The 21785-nt window shown below is 36.6% G+C and overlaps 5 protein-coding genes across 10 annotated transcripts; 3 read left to right on the forward strand and 2 right to left on the reverse strand.

Moving 5' to 3' along the window:
- The first annotated feature begins 1687 nt into the window (after positions 1-1687).
- Positions 1688-4025, forward strand: LOC109194043 (amino acid permease 4). The gene is made up of 6 exons (XM_019344891.1): positions 1688-1925; positions 2012-2245; positions 2338-2431; positions 2554-2768; positions 2907-3046; positions 3160-4025. Exons 1-6 carry the CDS (start codon positions 1802-1804, stop codon positions 3814-3816), a joined length of 1464 nt encoding a protein of 487 aa, XP_019200436.1. The 5' UTR covers positions 1688-1801; the 3' UTR covers positions 3817-4025.
- Positions 4026-6565: 2540 nt separating this feature from the next.
- LOC109194044 (ultraviolet-B receptor UVR8-like) lies at positions 6566-13300 on the forward strand. 2 transcript variants are annotated; one of them, XM_019344894.1, is made up of 13 exons: positions 6566-6605; positions 6697-6815; positions 7843-8029; positions 9026-9172; positions 9818-9899; positions 10312-10467; positions 10661-10834; positions 11098-11169; positions 11588-11659; positions 11762-11880; positions 12628-12713; positions 12821-12876; positions 12978-13300. In XM_019344894.1, exons 2-13 carry the CDS (start codon positions 6701-6703, stop codon positions 13038-13040), a joined length of 1329 nt encoding a protein of 442 aa, XP_019200439.1. In that variant the 5' UTR covers positions 6566-6605; positions 6697-6700; the 3' UTR covers positions 13041-13300. The 2 variants fall into 2 exon arrangements, with proteins under 2 accessions (XP_019200439.1, XP_019200437.1); XM_019344892.1 differs by lacking the exon at positions 6566-6605 and having other exon boundaries at positions 6612-6815.
- Positions 13301-13606: 306 nt separating this feature from the next.
- Positions 13607-14166, forward strand: LOC109193853 (loricrin-like). The gene is made up of 2 exons (XM_019344685.1): positions 13607-13615; positions 13723-14166. Exons 1-2 carry the CDS (start codon positions 13607-13609, stop codon positions 14164-14166), a joined length of 453 nt encoding a protein of 150 aa, XP_019200230.1.
- A 553-nt stretch (positions 14167-14719) lies between these two features.
- On the reverse strand, positions 14720-19412 carry LOC109146573. Of its 5 annotated transcripts, none has more exons than XM_019294246.1 (10): positions 18952-19412; positions 17972-18069; positions 17822-17867; positions 17357-17439; positions 17160-17224; positions 16814-16875; positions 16116-16175; positions 15615-15647; positions 15060-15125; positions 14720-14962 (listed from the first exon to the last, which is right to left on the reverse strand). In XM_019294246.1, exons 1-10 carry the CDS (start codon positions 19357-19359, stop codon positions 14918-14920), a joined length of 966 nt encoding a protein of 321 aa, XP_019149791.1. In that variant the 5' UTR covers positions 19360-19412; the 3' UTR covers positions 14720-14917. The 5 variants fall into 5 exon arrangements, 4 of the variants coding, with proteins under 4 accessions (XP_019149791.1, XP_019149792.1, XP_019149793.1 ...); XR_002048466.1 differs by having other exon boundaries at positions 14912-14962; positions 16789-16875; XM_019294247.1 differs by lacking the exon at positions 14720-14962 and having other exon boundaries at positions 15059-15125; positions 16789-16875.
- A 489-nt stretch (positions 19413-19901) lies between these two features.
- LOC109193854 lies at positions 19902-21003 on the reverse strand. The gene is made up of 2 exons (XM_019344686.1): positions 20463-21003; positions 19902-20320 (listed from the first exon to the last, which is right to left on the reverse strand). Exons 1-2 carry the CDS (start codon positions 21001-21003, stop codon positions 19902-19904), a joined length of 960 nt encoding a protein of 319 aa, XP_019200231.1.
- Positions 21004-21785: the final 782 nt, after the last annotated feature.

Genomic DNA, 21785 nt, shown 5'->3' on the forward strand with positions numbered 1-21785 from the left:
GAGTCTCAATGAGGACGATATTGACTCTTTGTATTTCAGTAGATTGAAAAAGTGGTTATGAACAAATACTGCATTATAACAAGTTAGTAATACTCAAACAAAAAAAAAATACAAGAATCAAAAAACATTTCGCTCCATCCAAATCAGTAGTATATAAAAAATGTAGGTTTAACTAATAGGGGTTATGTTGTCAAATACCTTATGATTTGATGACATCACTGTTCCTTTTCATAAGGAAAGTCTCATATTTGAGTACAGTGTACTAAAAATAATAATGGTTTAAAAAAAAAAAAGAATAAATGAAAAAATTAGCATAATGCGCCATAATAATGCTTTTGCCAATGAATACAATTTGACGGTTAGGATCTAAATGGAATCTAAGGTGCCATGGATTATTAGCATCTAGATCTACCACAAAGCTAAGAAATCACCAAAATATATTGTTAAGTTTGAAAAGTTGTCTGGATGGTAAGCTAGTTTTATTCCTCATGTCAAAGTGCGATTATGGATTACACTACATACACCAACGCCTTTTAATTTCATCCATCCATGCACTTTCAAGTTTCAATGCTCATTATTCTTCAACCACCTTCAAATCATTATTACTTCTCAACCCGCCCTCCATATCCGTATTAATTAACACACTATTCTATAAGCACTTTCTAAATCGTATATAATTATACATGTATAACAAATTATCTATTTATAAACTCTTTAAATATAATGAGGCTCCCATGTGATAGTTATAAGTCTACACATAATTAATTAAATGTCGATGATGAGTTTTAAGCTTTTATTAGTGATATATATTGTTATTAGCTATAGAATATTTTTAGTAGAATACATGTATCAATAAGATGCGGAGTACAATATAATAATGTAGGAAATGTAATAAGCGTACGTGACAGTGAATATAGCAACATTCTTAGTATAAGTTCAAGTATATATAATGTAAAGTGAGTTTTGGAGGCTCTATAATGATCGAGAAGTGTACTAAAGTCTAAAAGATCGGAAATTATATCAAGCTGAAAGAGCTCTATATTTATACTGTAGTTAGGGTGGGAACACATACTAGATATCTATTGTGGCAGCATGTTACCGGTGTGCCCGTGGCTCAATCGGTTATAACACTTGTTGAGCCTTCATGTGATGTCTACAGTAGTGGTGGTGGTGGAGGTGACTCTTTTGTCGTTTGTGTCTAGTCTCAGTGACCTATTTCTTAGTCCCAAAGAATGAGAACAGTACACGATTGACCTCTAAATTTCAGTACAAGTTGAGTCAATAATCCATCATTCACTAATTAGGTTTCAGTATATGTTTATCACCACGCTCTACCATTAATATCAATTTATTTAATCAACTTGCCAATTTATTTGGATAAAAAATTATATTGACAACTTAAAGTGTGGGAAAGCAGAGCACTGATTCTGTTCCAACATGGATGGAGCGGAGAAAATACACGTCGGACTCCAATACAAAAGCATTTAAAAACCTTTATATATTATACCCGCCTTTCATTCAATTCGATCGTGGTATATAAAAAATTAAAGAAAATGTATGTTGTGGACTAAATATTTAAAATTTAAATTAAATTAAAATGAAATGAGCACTTAAAATATGAATATAATGTTGGAATCGCCCTTTTTCGTTGCCTATAAATAGCTTAAGACCCATACCGAAAGAGAGTGCAGCAATCACCCATCTCTTCCTATCTTCACTACTATTATTCCCTCTTTTGTACATAAAAATATTTTTCTTTTTCTTTCATTTCCTCCGTTGAGGGATAGGAGGAAGCAAAATAATGCAGATGGGTGAGAGTGCCGCTGCCACCAAGAACCACCGCCACCACCTCGGCGTTTCCATTGACGCGCCACCGCTCTATGGCTTCAAGGGGCTTGATGATGACGGTCGACCCCAGCGGACTGGTATCTTCTTCTTTCCTGTTCTAAACAACCTGCGTGCATTGTACTATGATGTTCTAAAATTTCTTGTTTTATTAAATAAAATTAAGGGACGGTTTGGACGGCGAGCGCCCACATAATAACGGCGGTGATTGGATCCGGAGTGCTTTCACTAGCTTGGGCTATTGGGCAGTTGGGCTGGGTTGCCGGCCCATCTGTGATGTTATTATTCTCGTGTGTGGTTTATTACACTTCTACCCTCCTCGCCGATTGTTACCGTGCCGGAGACCCCGTGTTTGGCAAAAGAAATTACACTTACATGGATGCCGTTAGATCTAATCTTGGTATGTATGCCCAAATTTTGGACCTACTTCTTCACTTCAAATACTATAGACATATCACATATCAATGGTATAAATTTCATTTTTTCTTTCAGGAGGATATCAAGTCAAAATATGTGGGCTGATTCAATATTTCAACCTTTTTGGAATCGCCATTGGTTACACCATTGCAGCATCAATAAGCATGATGTATGCTTATTAATTACCTTTTGAGCTTAGCTTGTTATTATATCTTTACTTTCTGACAATTTAAACTAACGATTTATATATATTTCAAACTATTTTAATAAATTTGTGGGTTGAATTAATAGGGCGATCAAAAGATCGAATTGTTTCCATGAGAGTGGAGGAAAGAACCCGTGCCATATGTCGAGCAATCCATACATGATTGCTTTTGGAATTATAGAAATTATTCTATCTCAAATCCCGGATTTTGATCAAATATGGTGGCTCTCAATAGTTGCTGCTGTTATGTCCTTTACCTACTCTGGAATTGGATTGGGGCTTGGAATTGCACAAGTTGTTGGTCCGTTACAATTAAGCTTATTACTTATTGAATTTAATTTGGTGATTAATCAAATAATTAACTTAACGGTAATTAGCTTTCAAAAAAAAACTTAACGGTAATTATATTATGGTTTAATGTGCTATATATGATGACCAGCTAACGGGGCTTTCAAGGGCAGCCTCACTGGCATTAGCATTGGAACTGTTACTGAAACCCAAAAAATATGGAGGAGTTTTCAAGCTCTTGGAGACATTGCTTTTGCCTATTCATATTCCATCATTCTTATTGAAATTCAGGTTTTTATTCATATTTAATTATAAGTATTATTATTATTAAAAAAAAAAAAAAAAAAAAAAAAAAAAAAAACTATGATCCTAGTGTTCATGTTTATGTCGTACTATACGTACAGGACACGGTGAAATCTCCGCCGTCAGAATCAAAGACGATGAGGAAAGCTAGCCTGTTCAGCACTATAGTGACTACAACTTTCTACATGCTATGCGGGTGCATGGGTTACGCAGCATTCGGGGATGATGCGCCCGGGAATCTCTTAACCGGGTTCGGGTTCTACAACCCTTTTTGGCTCCTGGATATCGCCAACGCCGCCATCGTCATCCACCTTGTGGGAGCCTACCAAGTGTACTGCCAGCCGCTGTTTGCATTCATCGAGAAATGGGTCGGGGCGAAATGGCCCGACAGCGAGATCATCACCAAGGAAATCAACCTGAAAATCCCCGGGTTCGGGTACCCGTATAAACTGAATACTTTCCGGTTGCTGTGGCGCACGGCGTTCGTGCTCTTAACCACCGTCATATCCATGTTGCTGCCTTTCTTCAACGACGTCGTTGGGATTCTCGGGGCGTTCGGGTTCTGGCCGTTGACCGTGTATTTTCCGGTAAGGATGTACATTTCACAGAAGAAAATACCCAAGTGGAGCACCCGGTGGATTTGCCTCCAAATGCTGAGCGGCGCTTGCTTGGCGGTGTCGCTCGCGGCGGCCGCCGGTTCGTTCGCCGGTGTGGTTCTTGATCTTAAGCTTTACAGACCATTCAAGACTAGCTACTAAAGTGAAGTATTTAGTCATTGCGCGCCATGCATTATATTGCATGAACAAGCTAAGGATCATGTTCATGTATGTAATTAATTCCAATAACAAAATTAAAGCATGTAATGGGGGCTAAAGTGTCAATTTATGAAGTTTGAGCAGCCCATTTAATAAATAAAAAAGTCTCGTGTCATTACTCATGTATTGTATATACCTAATAGCACTGCTCATTCTTCTTTGTTGTCCAAACTAAATTCAATTAACGTCCATTGCATTAATGTCCTGTTTGTTACGTACACTTAATTATATTTATTGTTCATCGTTCGATTATGACACCTCCCATTGTCGTACATGAAATCTCACTGTTCCTTTTTCCTAATTCTTTAATACTTTAATTTGACATATTCCTAAACTTTTTTGAATATTCCTATCATATTAAATGATTTTTTTTTTGAGTAACCTATTTTGATTAATTATCCCTCAATTTAATGATTCAATTAATCAAAATATGCAACAAGATTATTTTGGTTGGATGAGACCGTAGAGTACTATGTCAGGTTGCTCTTAGTCAAGTGATAGGTATCAAGTAATTTGCCTAATTCTTGACTAAGTATACATTAGTTTTAATGCCATGCTGTTACGTGAAGCGACATACATTGATTAACATTTGTAAAAGTAATCAAAAGGCATTCTCAACTAATTGATACATGTTCATATTTAATAAGGAATCTGTAGATAATTATTTTAGATATTGATGATTAACAATAATTTTGTATTGAATAATCTACAATTGTACAACATTTCAAGGGAAGGAAAGATATATTCTCCTTTTTGAAAACACACATTTTCTCACACTTAGTGAAAATTACATTTTTTTGTCCTTAAGTGTTGATCGTACTTACTTTTACCCTTAAACTATCATTGGTGTATGTTGTGCTTTTCGTCATGTTATTAACTTCTTGTGCTCACTTTTCGTCTCTAAATTATACTAAAGTTGCAAATTTCGTTCATAATGTTTTGTTAGTAAATGAACGAAAAATGCAAGGTCAATGATAACTTAGAAACAAAAAGCAAGTATGACCAACAATTATGGACAAATTCTACAATTATCATATAATTTAGGGATAAAAAGTGCAATTTTATATGAATCAAAATTTATAGTATAATGGCAGCTCATGCAATGGTAGTCTCAGGGTGCGAAGGAGAATTGGGAATTGGCAGACAACTTTAATATGGGGACATCCGTGGTTACGAGATAATCCTAGCCCGTTGATTCAAACAGAAATGCCACAGCAATTGAGAGAGGCACGAGTTGCAGGATTAATTGATTTACAGACTCATACCTGGGATCCACATATTTTGTCTGACTTATTTATTCCCGAAGATGTGGAGCGAATAAAAATGATCCCGGATGAGTGACCCCAATGGGACATATACAGTAAAGAATGCCTATAGGCATATTGTGGGTGATTATGAGAATAATCCAGCAAATTTTGATAAATGGGTTGCAATGTGGAAAATAAAAGTCCCCCCAAGTGGAAAACTTTCTTGTGGAGAGCCATATGTGACATTTTGCCAACAACCCTTAACTTGATATTTAAAAGGGTGGAGGTGGACCCAACATGCCCAATGTGTGGTTTAGATCATGAAGATGTGATGCATGCTTTAGTACTCTGTGAATATTCTAGACTTGTTTGGAATATAACACAATTGCCTATTACTAATATTATTGCAGACTCTTTTACAACATGGCTAAAAGGGGCTATGGCGGCCTTAACGGAGGAGCAGACCCGGTTAATGGTGGCAATATTATATTATATTTGGCGAACCCAGAATTCAGCTGTCTGGAAGGGATCAATGATGCGGCCTGCCCAATTAGCCAGAGCAGCCACCGTAACACTACAGGCGTACGGCGCTGCCCATGTCCGCCGAACCGAGCTGGCAGCGGCAACGGAGCACTTAAACGGTGCAGGAGAGGGCGGTCTACGGTGTTATGTGGACGCGGATTTCCGGCACGACACGGGCGAGGCTACATATGACATGATAATAATAGCGCCAGATGGCTCTTTTGTGGCAGCAAGGAATGGCAAATTACCGATTTGTTTTTCACCACTTATGGCGGAGGCCCAGGCATACAAAGGAAGCACTATCCTGGCTACTTGAACGAAACAACACATCAGTAAGTTTACTCACGGATTGCATGGAATTGGCTACAATTATCCGGCACCATCACACGCCGATCCATTCGTACGTTGGGGTCACGATTGACCAGTGCAGAACGTTTGTGTCTTTATTTAATCGTATTACTTTGGATTACATCTCTAGACAGGTTAATTTACATGCGCATACTTTAGCTACGTTAGCATTTACACAGGATCAAGCTATGTACTGGGATGCTATCCCACCTGACGCTATTTCGGCTTTGATTCATTAATACAATCGCAAGATTGACTTTCAAATTTTTCACCAAGAAGTCTAAGCACACACTTTGATGTTTTAAGTTGAGTGGATTCCGACAAAATTAACCATTCATATATGTTAAGTTTATGCAAATTAATAATTCAAAAATAAATTTCAATTGTTTCAAAAAAAAAAAATTAAATTTCAATTACTAGTAAGTAATAATTATAATTTTTAAGAATCATAATTTAACTCGCTTGGCAATAAAAGCAGAATTTAAGTCTCTATTGAATAGGAGGAACAGTATGGCAGTGTGCACATGCATTCCACAAGGAGTCTCTATCGTCATAAATGCCATTGCGCCCAGATGCCTAACGCATTATTTAAGTCTCTTTCCTCCTCTCTCCCAGGTAAACACCCTTCGTTCATTACTCTCTCTATCTGTCCCTCCCTCCAAATATATTGCACACTTTGACTTTCCTTAACCGTCTTGAGACACAGAGAAATGGCGGATGAAAGAAGTGGCAGTTACATTAGTGAAGCATCGAGCAGTACGCCGGCGGCGATTCGTAGAGTGCTTCTCATCTCCGCCGGAGCTAGCCACTCCGTTGCTCTCCTCGGTAAGTTTCCCGCCTCCAATTTCCCCTTCATCCGTTATGTACGCACGCACGCACGCACGCACGCACGAACGAACTATCTGTTCTACGATTTCCAATACGTAATAATATCTACTTTCAGTAAAGCTGTTTACGAATTTGAGTTACGTAAGTGCTCGATTACTTGTTGATTTCAAAATTGCATGATGAGAACTATGTGCATAGATGATAGATTGAAGGTTAGGTTTGCAGCCTAAGTGTGAACGCGTTCGTGCAAGTCAGTAATATATCGCTGTTTTGCATAGATGATAGATTGAAGGTTATGTTTGCAGCCTAAGTGTGAATCCGTTCTCGCAAGTCAGTAATATATCGCTGTTGTGCATAGATGATAGATTGAAGGTTAGGTTTGCAGCATAAGTGTGAACGCGTTCGCGCAAGTCAGTAATATATGGCTGTTGCGTTCCGTTAATTTCGACGATCAGAGAGGTTAGGTCCTGAGGTTGCGTGGATCGCAATGCTCCACGTTATCAAATTTATTAGGGATAAAATCGTAATTCACGCCATTTTCCTTCTCGGCGGCAGCATCAGAGTGACCCGCGCCATTTTCTGAAAACGAAGAGTCAGACACGACTAACACAACTCTTATCAGTTATCATTCGTAAATGACTAGATTGCCCTTAGTATTTCAACTAGATCACATCCACTCACTAGATGACTTAGAACATAGTTTACTTAATAAATAAATTATTTCCAGATGCTATTTCCCAATTCTGTTATTCAAAATAAACTTTATCTTAATAAAATACTTCTGTTTTCATTTTTATTTATTACTACTGTAAATAATGAGGTACATGAAATATTTATTAGCATTATGCATATCATAATATGTTATGGATAATAATATTTTAAAGTTTAGTGACTCAAAGCTAGATCAATCCCCCTATACTAATATTCGGTATGCATTTTAATCCTCGAAGCCCATTAATGTTTCATTACTTCATAAGGTGAATGTTAGCCTTGATAACATGAAATGATTTTGGATGTTTTATAGCTGGAAATGTTGTTTTCGCATGGGGGAGAGGAGAGGATGGGCAGCTTGGCCATGGGGATGCTGATGATAGGTTTTTACCTACTCAAGTGAGCGCATTAGACGGCCAGGAAGTAGTATCTGTTATTTGTGGTGCTGATCATACAACAGCTTACTCAAAGTCACTCATGCAGGTGTACAGTTGGGGATGGTATGCTACCTTATTATTATTATTATTATTATTATTATTATTATTATTATTATTATTATTATTATTATTATTATTATTAATTATATATTAATTATTATATAGGGTTCTTGTGTCAAAACCATAATCTGATAATTCTACATGCACCACTTTCATGTTGTATGCAAGTCTTTTTTACACTATCTAGGTTTTCTGATTTATATTGATTTAGATTTGTACATTGATTGATCGATGCAATTAATGTATACAGCTGATAATGACCTAAATCAAATTTTGTTTCCTCAGGACAGAAATTCCTTTATTGTATTGTCACTTAATTTACAAACCAGTACGTGTACTTATTTATGTTTTTAAAGTTATAATCGATTAGAAATAAGAAATGAAGGTCTCTTGATATTTTTACATGGTCCGAATTAGACTTCTGCCTTAAGTATTAGGGGTACAGAAAAATTTGTGGAATGAAAATATTTTCTAATTTCTAGGCTAATATCCTAGCGTACTAACTACTAAGTAAGCCTATCTTCTATAACTGCACTGTTAAAGGATCTGTGGCGGCATCAATTTCAAGGAAGTAATTTTCCACCAGAGCTTAAGTTGTCAATGCAAAAATGAAATTACAGTATGGAGTACATTGCTACTTTAAAGATCTTTGACAGAAGCATTGTTACATTTGGTCATTGTGGCCACATTTATATTCATATTGACTGTTTTCACAAATAAAATACTCCGTTATTATTATTTACCTATATATATATATATATATATATATATATATATATATATTTCCTGGTTAGATTGCCTATATTCTTTCATTATTCTGCAGGCAGTTAGTTTAGTAAGTGAAATTGACAAGCCTGGTAATAATCTGTTGAAATGATGACAGACACCTAACTGGTTTAGTTTAGTACATAGTTCAAAACCAGTTTGTTCCTTGCCCTCATAGGAGTAGGCCTGGATTTGAGTAATGTACAATGTTTGCTTAGTGTGAAATTTTTGCAGGGGTGACTTTGGAAGGTTGGGACATGGAAACTCTATTGACTTGTTTACTCCTCAACCAATCAAGGCATTGCATGGGATACAGATAAAGCAAATTGCTTGTGGGGACAGCCATTGTTTAGCTGTTACCATGGAAGGAGAAGTCCAAAGGTTTGCTGCATTTCCTACTTCTGATCATCTCCGTGTAAACATGCCAAGTTATAGTCTTCTTTTGGTTTCTTAGAATTGTTGAAATTTTTTAGCCAATTACTTAAGATATCAAACATAATGTATTCCTCCAATCCTATGAGAGTTCTCCCAAGGGATGAAGCTCTTTGCATGCATGTACTCCCCAAAATCTGTACTGAAGAGAAATAGTATTAAAAGTAAAGTTATGGATGCATAAAATTATCGCTCTAGGTTTGGGAAATTAATTTGTTATTTATGTGACCAGTAAGTCAGCTTTGAAAGACACCTTAGTGTTTCCACTGAATTGTCATCAGATAGAAACTTCAAAGGATGTTCATTTTTATGTAGAATGATAGTAAAAGGAATCCAAGCAATTCCTAAGATGCAACAGGTTATTGATGATATTTGATGTTTCATTTGTTTTTAGTTGAATGTCCTCTCTTTCTATTTCCCTGTTCTCTTGTATGCTTGTTAATTTTGATGTTCTAAGTTCAATACTTGTTGCGAACTTCGTCAAAACAAAATTTCTGTGCAATTTTACTTTTGATTTATTTTATGTGTTTAGTGAAGCAGTAAGCATATGACTCATTTCATTTCCTTTCAATTACTTGTTCTATCCAATTGAAGTTGGGGGCGGAATCAAAATGGTCAACTGGGTCTTGGCACTATAGAGGATTCTCTTGTACCTCAGAAAATTGAAACATTTCAGGTATTTCCAGATTTTGCATTTTGAGTTAAAAAAAGTCCAGATACTTTGTACAGTAGGAGAACCACACTTTTCCTTTTTTATATTCCTTATAGGTTTATGGCCTATTAACATTATACAGAGTATAATTTATGCATCCCTTTGCCATAACATGTCTGTCTACACTTCTCATCTTTATGCTCATGTTTCTTGTGACTTTGTGTTTGTTGAAGCAAGATGCAAATCCCTAAATCTAAACAGTCCTTCCCACAACCTAGCATAGAAATGAATGTACATATCTATCTCATTGACAAAGAATTTTGGTTTTAATCATCAACTGCAAAACTTGTGTAAACTTCTCTTCTGCTCCATTTGGCACAGAAAAGTGATTGCTCAATGATGTTGCAATTCACTTACTGGAATGTCCTTTTTGTAGGGAGTTCCTGTGAAAATGGTTGCTGCCGGTGCTGAACATACAGCTGCTGTGACAGAAGATGGCGAGCTTTACGGTTGGGGCTGGGGTCGATATGGTAATCTGGGTTTAGGTGACCGAAATGATCGCTTAGTTCCTGAAAAAGTTTCAGCTATACAGGTGATTAAGATGTAGAATTTATGCTCACCTGTGTGTGTTTGATTGGAGAAAACTTGATTTTATTATGCTTGAGACTAGCATGTAAGTACTTCTATTAATGGCTTAATGCTCCTAGATTGGTCTCTGTTGGCCTGTACTTGCTATGTGCTCATAGTCCCTTCTTTGGCTTCTTTATGATAGTTTAAATTTGCAGGGAGAAAAGATGGTAATGGTAGCATGTGGATGGCGACATACAATATCTGTTTCTTCCTCTGGTTCTTTATATACTTATGGCTGGAGCAAATATGGCCAACTTGGACACGGGGATTTTGAAGACCACCTTGTTCCCTGTAAGCTTGAAACCTTGCATGGCGATTTTATTTCTCAGGTGCTTCTTCCTTTAATATGTGGTTTTTCTGAGCTTGTGTCAACATTGTTTATCCTAATATAATGTTGCTTGAATGCAAATACATAATGATTTTTTTTTTATTAACTCCATGAATCCAGAGAACTGTTTTCATCTCAACAATACACATACTATCCAACTTATGCATTGATATTTGAAATGCATTTATAACCAACTTATGCAAATGGATATATTGTAATTTTATTTATTTATTTATTTATTTATTTTTTATTTTTTTTTTACAGATTTCAGGTGGATGGAGACACACCATGGCACTTACAACTGATGGCAAGCTTTATGGTTGGGGATGGAATAAGGTAATGTCTTTTTTTTTTTTTTTTTTTGAATGACTTCTTCCATTTATCCTTCTTATGTTATTTGCTTCATCTCACACTTGAAGCTTATTTTTATCAGTAACTAGTAACTGGATGTCTGGATGTATTCCTTTCTTTATTGTTTTCTAGTTCATAAAAGATAATTTCTTAAGTATCTTCGAATTTAGGTTAACTGTAGCTATTTTTTTCAACCCCTTGATATTATTACCTTTGGTAGTATAAACATTTCGTGAAAGCTCGCAACACTGTATGATTTCAGTATCCAATTTTTATTTATTTATGTCATCATTAGAGGGTTTGTATTTTTTTTTTTTAAAAAAAAAAAAAAATCCTTTTAATGTAAGTTTCCATTGTATTAGACATTCATTTTGATTTTCAATTTTCCCTTCAATGAGTACAGTTTGGACAAGTTGGTGTTGGTGACAATGTTGATCACTGTTCACCCATACAAGTCAAATTTCCACACGATCAGGCATGGCGTTGTAATTTTTCATTTCCAAAATCTTTTTGAAATTCCAGTTTTAGTCCTAGTTCAGTTTTTGTGGTGATGATATTCTGCTTTAATACATGCCAGAAAGTAGTTGCAGTCTCATGTGGTTGGAGGCATACACTGGCTGTTACTGAAAGGCAAAATGTGTTTTCTTGGGGTAGAGGCACAAATGGACAGTTAGGCCATGGAGAATCTGCTGACAGGTAACAGAAACAAATTAATAGGATGCTTTTGCAATTGCTAGTTATAAACTGCCCTTACACCAATTTCTTATCTTATACGGAGTATACAATATAATAAACAAATAAATATATAATAAAGTCAATGAGGGTAAAGGTCTAACCAGAATAAAAAGTGTGTTGGTGGAACTAGATGCAATATTAACTTGTATATTGTGCTTTATCTTTGGTACACACAATTTTTTTGTAATTTTATTTTACATTATTTATTTATTTATAATGTATTAATTACTTATATTATCTTTCATAATTTTTTTCTCATAATAGTTATATCATATAATTTTACATTTATGTTGATTATATAATTTCACCATTGTTTTTTGTTTATTGGGCTTTAAAAAAAAATCGCATAAACATGTATTTGTAACTAGTGTAAAAGTTAATAAAGGAGAGAGAGGGAATGAGAGATGAAAAATAAGAGGGGGAGAATAAAAATTAAGAACCCATTTTTTGTAGCAACTTTCTTTGTATATCTGTCACCTGCATCATGATGGAATTGAAACTTTGAAGATATTTACGGGATGAGATCTTGAATTAAGCTTGCAAGCGAGATAGCATCATAATGGAACTGAACTTTTTTTTTTTTTCTCTTAAACTTATGTTAGGGTGTTGTTATCCAAATAAGTTCACTTTTAAACCATCCAACAATGGTGTCTATTGAACTTTCTACTCTTGTAATCTGACTTTTTGACATTGTTTCGAAAAATGAAGGAATGCCCCAAAGATCATAGAAGCATTGAGCATGGATGGATCAAGAAACCTACAAATTGAAGCTCCTAAATCCAAACCATCTACAGGTTCTATAACCAAACTGCCTTGCTCCGGATACTATTTGTCATTTGTGGTCTAAAAAGTCAGGTTGTTGATGTTTTCTGACTGTTTTCCAACCCAACCTTTTTTTCAGCTGAAAAAAGTTGGGTTTCGCCAACACAGAGATACGCAGTTGTTCCAGATGAGAATGTATGTTTCTCTGCGCCAATGCTATTCTTTTTGTTTCCCCTTTTGTTGGGTTGGGTTGCATGTGGCAAATGTGTTAAGATATTCATATCGTATTTGCGCAGGTGACAGACAACGGAAATGATGTGAATGTCCCAGAAAACGATGTGAAGAGGATGCGAGTGTGAAATATATCTTGCACAGTTGCACGAAGCTAACATTGAGTTTGGAATATGACCTTCCTTGTAACAATCATGCCATATATTTGAGATTGCTTGCAGTTGTACTCTCCAGTCTCCTCTATATCTACTCAGTGTTTGAAATTTCTTGTGCAAGTAGGCAAAATAAAGAATTTTTGCCTTTTTGTTACCCCCCTCTCTAGTTTTTATGTATAGAAACTAATACATATCCGGGTCGAAATGATTAATATCTCTGGGCTTAACTATGGCTAATGAGCCGATAAGGATATGCTTGAAAACTTAGAAAATGGTTTATTTTTTTAAAAATATTTTAATTTTTTAGTGTTTGGTTGAAATTTAAAAAATTATTATTTTTTATTTCGTAGAAAGTTAAAAAATTATATCTTTTTATTTAGTTTATTTTCTTAAAATAACATATTATTTGTTATATAATAATAATAATAATAATAATAATAATAATAATAATAATAATAATTGGTGATGGTAGTGGAGTGGCATTGGTGGCAGTGAAGGTGGTAGTGGTGAAGATAGTAGTAGTCGTAGCGGTGAAGGTGATGCCGGTGGTAGTGGAGGGGTTGGTGGTGGTGGTGCGATTGTTGTGGAGGTAGTAGTAGTAGTTGTAGAAGTGGTAATGCTAGTGTGGTAGTAGTGGAAGTTGTGGTGATGGTAGTGTAGTAGTGGTAGAGTCGGTAGTGGTGGAGGGGGTAGTGGTAGAGGCAGTAGCGGTAGAGACAATAGTGGTGGAGGCGGTAGTGGTAGAGCCGGTAACGGTGGAGGTGGTAGTGGTGGAGGCGGTAGTGGTAGAGCCGTTAACGGTGGAAGTGGTAGTGGTAGAGGTGATAGTGGTGGATGCGGTAGTGGTAGAGTCAGTAGTGGTGAAAGTGGTAGTGGTGGAAACGGTAGTGGTAGAGCCGATAATAGTGGAGATGATAGTGGTAGAGTCCATAGTGGTGGAGGTGGTAGTGGTAGAGATGGTAGTGGTGGAGGCAATAATGATAGAGTTAGTAGTGGTGGAGGTGGTAGTTGTAGATTCAATAGTGGTGGAGGTAGTAGTGATAGTGGTGGAGGTAGCAGTGGTAGAGGTGGTGGTAAAGGGGGTACTGCGCAATGGTGATGGTAGTGTAGTAGTGGTGGTGGTGCTAGAGTGGTAGTAATGGAGGTAGTGGTTGTGTGGTAGTGACAAAAGAGGTGGTGGTAGAGATGGTAGTTGTAGAGGTGGTAGAGGTGAAGGTGGTAGTTGCCGATGAGGCGATGGTGGTAACGATGCTAATAATAATAATTCAGAACCTTTTGATATTCTTTTAAAAAAAAAAATTACTATAACGAAAGAAAAAATAAATAACACAATTACTTACGAGTAAAAAAATAAATTATATTTTTTTTAATACAAAAAACAAATTATATAAAATTGATCAAACTTTGAAACAATTAACGAAATTTCATTTTGTGTATCATTCAATTAACGAAATTTGGCTGAAGTTATTTATAATTCAAAATTTTATAATAATTTTTTTTTTTTGAAATGAAATTTTATAATAATTTAGTTTAATACTTGTATATAAGATTTATGGAGTATATATTTAGAAACTACATTAAAAAAATAATTTGACAAAAAAACTTACCGAATATTCAATTCATTTTGGGCCACTTAAAAGCTACTCAAACCGTAGCACCAAGTCTTTATCTTCCACCCGGAATCACCATTCACCAGTGATGTAAATGCGGGGATTGTCCGGCAATAAATACAATTATACAATCGTGAAGAAACAATAAATTCAAATTGAGCTACACTATATATGAATTTGATTACCGAAGAAGACAAAACAGAAGGAAACAAATGCATTTCAAAAGGGGATCATCCAGGGCTACCTTTCGCCCAATAGTGACTCAAAAAGAGCAGCCTCTTCTTCCTACAACAGAAAAGGGACTAGGAAATGAGAACAATCAAATTTGAAATATTTGATGAATGAATTCTCGTGTGATACTCCAAATTTGAAAGAAGCATACCACTAAAGCATTGAATTCTGTCTCCTCATCAATGGCACTTACGATTGCAGGGTCTTCCAATAGTTCCTGTTTTAATAAATTGTATGTGTATATAATTTGGATATTTGGAGGAAACGAGACAATAATATGGAGAATATGTATATGATTACTACTTAAATCATCCTTATTGGGGAAGAACACCAAGCACAAGCTGTCCACTAGTAAACAAAGTGATACATAAGGATGAATAAGCAATGCATTTGTACTTGGATGAGAAAGGTGATGGATATATTATGCCAAAAGAAGAAGAAATCTGAGAAATGGTCAAATTCTGCTGAAAGCTCATCATTCAGCTTATCCATTCTTAAGTTGCTCTTTTTATTTTTGTATGCTTTTTAGGGTGGGAGTAGGAGGGGTACAGTTAGATGAAGTGATGAACAGTTAATGTGATCAAACCCCTCACTGGGAGCTCTTTGCTCAAATAAAATGTGCATTCATATTTCAATGAATTAATGAGAGAATCATGGCATGCAACATAAGCAAACAGTAATCTATGTTAAAACATGCTATACTTACATCTTCAGCAATTTGAAATACACCATCCTTGTCCTGCAGTAACAAATTCCAGACAAAACAGAACTTGTTACATCCTCACCCAACTTGGCAAAAGTAACATTGCATTCTCTAGAGAAGCCAGTTATGAATGTTATAGAGTCCACATGAGTTTTCAAAGCAGAGCTAGATAAATGATAAGCAGAGTTTTGAAGACTCTTATATCTGTGCATTCTATCTTGTTCTGATGGCATTTTTCTCAAACTCATGCACATCGACAAAGCTGTATAGGATTTGGTCAGAAAAGTTTTGTGCTTCAATGAAGGATTCTTTTAAATGGACTCTAGCATAGCTTCCAATTTTCAACATTCAACTTGTTGACCGTATAAATTTAATGGTACATTTCCATCAGTATACTCAATTGGCAGTCAGACATCTCACATTAACTAACTTTTCTGATGATCAGAGAAGATTTTCTAGATTAATAGGGTACTAAGCATATAGAAATGTGATATGATATCATACCTTCACAGCAACAAAAAGAAGTGGGTCCGAAGGTGTGTAAATCATATAGTGAGAACCATCCTACACACAGGAAATCAAGATTAAAATGCAAAAAGAAATAAATGCAAAACCAATACAAACTCAAGTAAGCTTTAATCCAATCCAAGAGGGGTCAGTTCCAAGAACTTCCAATTTTCCATTAAGAACCAAAATGTACCAAGCTGATTAACACATGCAAACATTATAAGCAAATCCCATATATACACACACACGCATGCAAAGTATTCCGAGAAGAAGAATGTAGTTTGAATATAAACCAAAGATAATATAATAATTTAAAAAATAAGAATAAAAAAGAAGACACCAGTCCTAATTTTATAGAACCCGAATTTTTATTGATAAGAAAGATCCAGTGAGCTGGATCTTGCATCATGCAAGGTAAAATAAATTCTATTCAGAAAATAGTTATACAGATTGCACTTTGCACCTATGAAGTTTCTGAAATACTCTACCAAATTATCCATATGAGACTTGTTACTTCAAGTTCTGGAGGTTAAAAACATTAGAATCACTCTAAGAGAATTCATAATTTTTCCCTATCAATATCACCCCCCAACTTCAACTATCATACATACATGCAAATCTAGTCAAGATCTATAAGGCAGGACCACTCTACCAAACTAGAGCAGCTTACTCTCCCGAGAGATAACAGAACATACTAGATGGAAGCATGTGATCTCTACGCCCTCAGTTGGCACACCCTCCACGCTGTCACCATCATCTGCAGAGGTGCCAAAAAAAACATTTTATCTTATCGTTCTAATAAGCTGAATATTTTGCCAAGAACTATCCTACATTTTATTGTTCTCTCTCCTACATGCAAATATCCAATAACTATCTTTAATTTCTATAACCAGGGAACATAATGCTTCATGGATTTCTTCATTCATAAATCACAACTAATAGTGAGTGAATAATATCCAGAAAATGGGGATTTTAACTAAATTTTACTTTAGTAAACAGTTGAAAATATGCAAATTAGAATATCTGCAATAAAAATACTACCTGTGCAAAGGTCAAATATGTCACCCTCTGTATAGCAAAATCCTCCTCGTGCAGTATAGCAAAACCTAGTTCAATTTATTTATAAAAAAAAAAAAAAAAAAAAAAAAAAAAAGACACATCAGAACTGATAACTCCAAAAGACAAAGCAAATAAGGGGAGGCAATTAGTAGCAAAAATGTCATACATATAGCTCATACCCACTATGTACCAGATGCATGTGTATCTTAGCAAGAGCATAGGCTGCCGTAGGGAGGATAGTTTCAACTTCTTCATCACTGACCTATCACGCAGATGTGCGTATAAATTGGATGTAAGTTGAGTCATCCCTTCTATTGCAAATGAAAACATAAATCATGCACTTGTGTTTGCCTTTTGTTCTTTTGGTATGGTTTTCTTCACAAGCATCAATACAATAGATTAGTGTTTGTTTAGCCTAGTTGATGGCTTCTTGATACAAGGCTTTCATGAAAAGCCTCAATTATGAGCTTTCCAACAAAGGCTCTTTCCTCTTATCTAGCCTTAAAGCAATAAAGCATTTTTGTTTATTAAATACTTCAATTGTTTGCCCAACTGCTACTTTTTTTGAGTAAATATGACTCCAAATTACACCAGGCCAAACAAGCATTGAGGATTGAATGACTAAAATTAAAGTTATAACATACAGCTGACCACCCCTCAAAATTCGCACTCTTCAAGATCAGAATAGGCCTGCAGATATGATTTTATTTGTTAGATGTAATTCTTCATGGAAGAAATCAAGTTAAACATTCTCAGTGAATGCAAAGTTTGGTACCATATGGTAAGCTACTTACATATCAAGAGGGCAGAGTAGCAGGCATTCAACCCCTTGTGTACTTCTGAATACCCTCCTTATGATACACTCTAGGGGTAAATTATTGGAGGAATCCACCTGTCACCCAACTCTATAGAATCATTAAACTGAATAAAGTCTTAAGCAATAAAATAACTAGACAATTCAGGAATAAAAAGTTCTGGAGGGAGAATATAAGAAACTGTATGAAGTGGAATGAAAAGTTGATATTTGAAAAAGGCATGATTATAAATTGATGAACATTGAGATTTTCAGATTTCAACTTCAAATCAGTAGGACTATGCACCAAAGAAGTGTATGCATGAATGTGAAGGCATGCCAATCTTCGAGTATCATTGGTTACCCCTCTTCCATTTTCCCTTTCATCATTTCATTGTCATTTCACACTGTATAGAAGACATGTCATCTGTGTATGAGACATCTAACACGGTAAACATTTCACAGCTCCCAACCATTCAACATTGGTTACAACTTACAACCAGTATACATTTGTAATGCATATCACCATCCTTAACATTCCTAGTAGCAGACTAGCAGGCCAAGTCACCAGCCCAAGAAGTATCCAGAATATGCAAAGCAATGTCCATTGTCCAGAGCCACCATATTCTACCATGGTTACTGTCTTGTAAGGAGAATTATTATTTAATGGACCAGACTGTGCTATTGAAAAACACCTAAGACAACTACATAATGCTCAACTTCGGTTCCCATTGGCAAAACTTATAATTATAGCTATAATTATGAGTATTAATAATCCATAATCAGGTCCAATTTACAGATGGACTGTTGTATTAAACGAGATAAAAGATATTCAATCCAAAATCTTCATCAAGCATTGGACTCTTTAGCCTAAAACCTCAATAATCCAATAAATATTCTCTACCGAGCACCACCGTTATGAAAAATGAATTACAGAGCAACAGATATAGCAACAATAAACTGCGAGCACTAGATACTCACAATTGTAACAATACGTTTGTTCGAAACCATGAGAACACGGCCTTGCTCGTCCAGCACAAAACCGGCGGGAGGTTTCGGCAGCGGCAGCGGGTGGTAACGTTCGGAAGATGCCGCCCCTCTTTCGTAAAATTCGAGCTCAACATCTTCGTCAATCACCTCGGCTTCCAGAGCAGTACTACCACTGGACCTCTTGTTTTTCTTTGTTTTGGAATTTGTTCGCTTCTTCACCGGCCCGGTCTGTTGCTTTGCCGCCGCGTAGCAACACATCCTCAACGCTCTGTGATTAGAAGAGCTGAAAACTGGAACTGAAATCGGAAACGAAGGTTTGAATCGAGGATTGTAAGATGAGCTTTGAAGAACTACAGAGAGATTTGAAGAAGTAGACGAAGTAGAGATACAGGACGCCATTGACGGTTTTAGAGCTCTTTGCGCAGATATTTGCTTCGCGGCCTATTTTACGGTTATCCGAAACCCAATTTTGCGGTCGATTTACTGTAAATTACACACTTGTCCCTATTGATTTCTTTATTTTTACTTCATCCTCAACATTTTAATTTATTTTACTTACATCCTTACTTTTTATGGGAACTAAACTAACCAACCCACACAATGACACAAATGTTTGTGTGTGTTTTATTTTATTTTTTTTTAAAGGTCAATCTTGCGATTGTATTAATGAATCAAAGCCGAAATAGCGTCAGGTGGGATAGCATCCCAGTACATAGCTTGATCCTGTGTAAATGCAACGAAGCTAAAGTATGCGCATGTAAATTAACCTGTCTAGAGATGTAATCCAAAGTAATACGATTAAATAAAGACATAAGCGTTCTGCATTGGTCAATTGTGACCCCAACGTACGAATGGATCGGCGTGTGATGGTGCCGGATAATTGTAGTCAACTCCATGCAATCCGTGAGTAAACTTACTGATGTGTTGTTCCGTTCAAGTAATCAGGACAGTGCTTCCTTGTATGCCTGGGCCTCCGCCATAAGTGGTGAGAAACAGATCGGTAATTTGCCATTCCTTGCTGCCGCAAAAGAGCCATCTGGCGCTATTATTAACATGCCGTACGTAGCCTCGCCTGTGTCGTGTCGGAAACCCGCGTCCACATAACACCGTAGACCGCCCTCCCCTGGTTCGGTTAATGGCTTCGATGCCGCTGCCGGCTCGGCACGGGGGGCCTGGGCAGCGCCGTACGCCTGAAGTGCTACGGTTGCTGCTCTGGCTAATTGGGCAGGCCGCGTCATTGATCCCTTCCAGACAGCTGAATTCCGGGCTCTCCAAATGTAATATAATATTGCTACCATCAACCGGGTCTGCTCCTCTGTCAAGATCGCCATAGCCCCTTTTAGCCATGTTGTAAAAGAGTCTGCAACAATATTAGTGATAGGCAATTGTGTTATATTCCAAACAAGTCTAGAATATTCACAGAGCACTAAAGCATGTAACACATCTTCATGATCTAAACCACACATTGGGCATGTTGGGTCCACCTCCACCCTTTTAAATACAAGTTAATGGTTGTTGGCAAAATCTCACAGATGGCTCTCCACAAGAAAGTTTTCCATTTGGGGGGACTTTTACTTTCCACATTGTAACCCATTTATCAAAAAACGCGGGATTATTTTCATAGTCACCCACAATACGCCTATAGGCATTCTTCACTGTATATGTCCCCTTTGGGTCACTCATCCAATACCATGAGTCCTCGTAACCAGGACTAATAGGGATCATATTTATTCGCTCCACATCCTCAGGAATAAACAAGTCAGATAAAATATGTGGATCCCAGGTATGAGTCTGTAAATCAATTAATCCTGCAACTCGTGCCTCTCTCAATTGCTCTGGCATTTCTGTTTGAATCAATGGGCTAGGATTATCTCGTAACCACGGATGCTCCCATATTAAAGTTGTCTGTCCATTCCCAATTCTCCTTCGCACTCCTGAGACCACTATTGCATGGGCTGCCATTATACTTCTCCAATAGTAACTTGGGCAATTACCAACAGTTGCTTCTCCAATAGTAACTTGGGCAATTACCAACAGTTGCATCAGTAAAACTGGTTGTGGGATAATACCTTGCCTTATAGATTTTTGCTGCGAGTGTTCCTGGGTCTGTTAGAAAACGTCATGCCTGTTTTCCCAGCATAGCTAGATTAAAAGCCCTTAGCTCTTTTAAACCCATACCACAATACTTATTCGGTATGCACAACCTGTCCCAAGCCTTCCAATGTATTCCCCTTTCTCTTCCATTCCCCCACCAATACTTATTCATAGTTCGCTCAATTGACTGACAAACTGTCTCAGGTAACAAAAAAACACTCATTGAAAAGGTAGGCATAGATTGCGCTACACTTTTCAACAATACTTCCTTACCAGCCTGAGAAAGTAACTTTTTACTCCACGAACCAATTCGTTGCCTGATCTTCTCCTCCACATATGAAAAAACAGCTCTCTTATTTCTCCCCACAAAGGAAGGTAGGCCCAAATATTTTCCAAAATTGGGTGCTTGCACCACCCCCAGACAATCCGCTACCTATGCCATGTCATCCTCCTGGGTATTTCTGCTAAAACATATATTAGATTTATTATAGTTCACCATCTGGCCTGACAATTTCTCATACCTTGCAAGGCATTGCCCTGGGTATTTGCTTTAAAAAATAGGAGACTACCATCCGCAAAAAATAGATGTGATACAGGCGGTGCTCCCCTTGCAACTCTGCATCCATGTATAGAACCTGTCAACTGTTCATACTGTAATATCATCGAGAGAGCCTCTGCACAAATAATAAATAGATACGGAGAGAGAGGGTCTCCCTGCCTGAGACCCCTGG

This window comes from Ipomoea nil, unplaced genomic scaffold (assembly GCF_001879475.1).
Source record: "Ipomoea nil cultivar Tokyo-kokei standard unplaced genomic scaffold, Asagao_1.1 scaffold1932, whole genome shotgun sequence".
NCBI lineage: Eukaryota > Viridiplantae > Streptophyta > Magnoliopsida > Solanales > Convolvulaceae > Ipomoea > Ipomoea nil.

Excerpts from the sequence above, each read along its gene's own strand:
- LOC109146573 (XM_019294246.1), bottom strand. The coding sequence starts at position 19,359 with ATGGCGTCCTGTATCTCTACTTCGTCTACTTCTTCAAATCTCTCTGTA. Across the intron at positions 17,868-17,971 it reads CTACTCTGCCCTCTTGATAT|GCCTATTCTGATCTTGAAGA; the intron begins GTAAGTAGCTTA and ends TCATATCTGCAG. Across the intron at positions 17,225-17,356 it reads ATGCATCTGGTACATAGTGG|GTTTTGCTATACTGCACGAG; the intron begins GTATGAGCTATA and ends AAATTGAACTAG.
- LOC109194044 (XM_019344894.1), top strand. The coding sequence starts at position 6,701 with ATGGCGGATGAAAGAAGTGGCAGTTACATTAGTGAAGCATCGAGCAGT. Across the intron at positions 12,714-12,820 it reads TAAATCCAAACCATCTACAG|CTGAAAAAAGTTGGGTTTCG; the intron begins GTTCTATAACCA and ends CCTTTTTTTCAG. Across the intron at positions 12,877-12,977 it reads CAGTTGTTCCAGATGAGAAT|GTGACAGACAACGGAAATGA; the intron begins GTATGTTTCTCT and ends GTATTTGCGCAG.
- LOC109193854 (XM_019344686.1), bottom strand. The coding sequence starts at position 21,003 with ATGCAACTGTTGGTAATTGCCCAAGTTACTATTGGAGAAGCAACTGTT. Across the intron at positions 20,321-20,462 it reads TTGCCAACAACCATTAACTT|ACTCTTTTACAACATGGCTA; the intron begins GTATTTAAAAGG and ends ATATTGTTGCAG.
- LOC109194043 (XM_019344891.1), top strand. The coding sequence starts at position 1,802 with ATGCAGATGGGTGAGAGTGCCGCTGCCACCAAGAACCACCGCCACCAC. Across the intron at positions 2,246-2,337 it reads TGCCGTTAGATCTAATCTTG|GAGGATATCAAGTCAAAATA; the intron begins GTATGTATGCCC and ends TTTTTCTTTCAG. Across the intron at positions 2,432-2,553 it reads GCAGCATCAATAAGCATGAT|GGCGATCAAAAGATCGAATT; the intron begins GTATGCTTATTA and ends TTGAATTAATAG.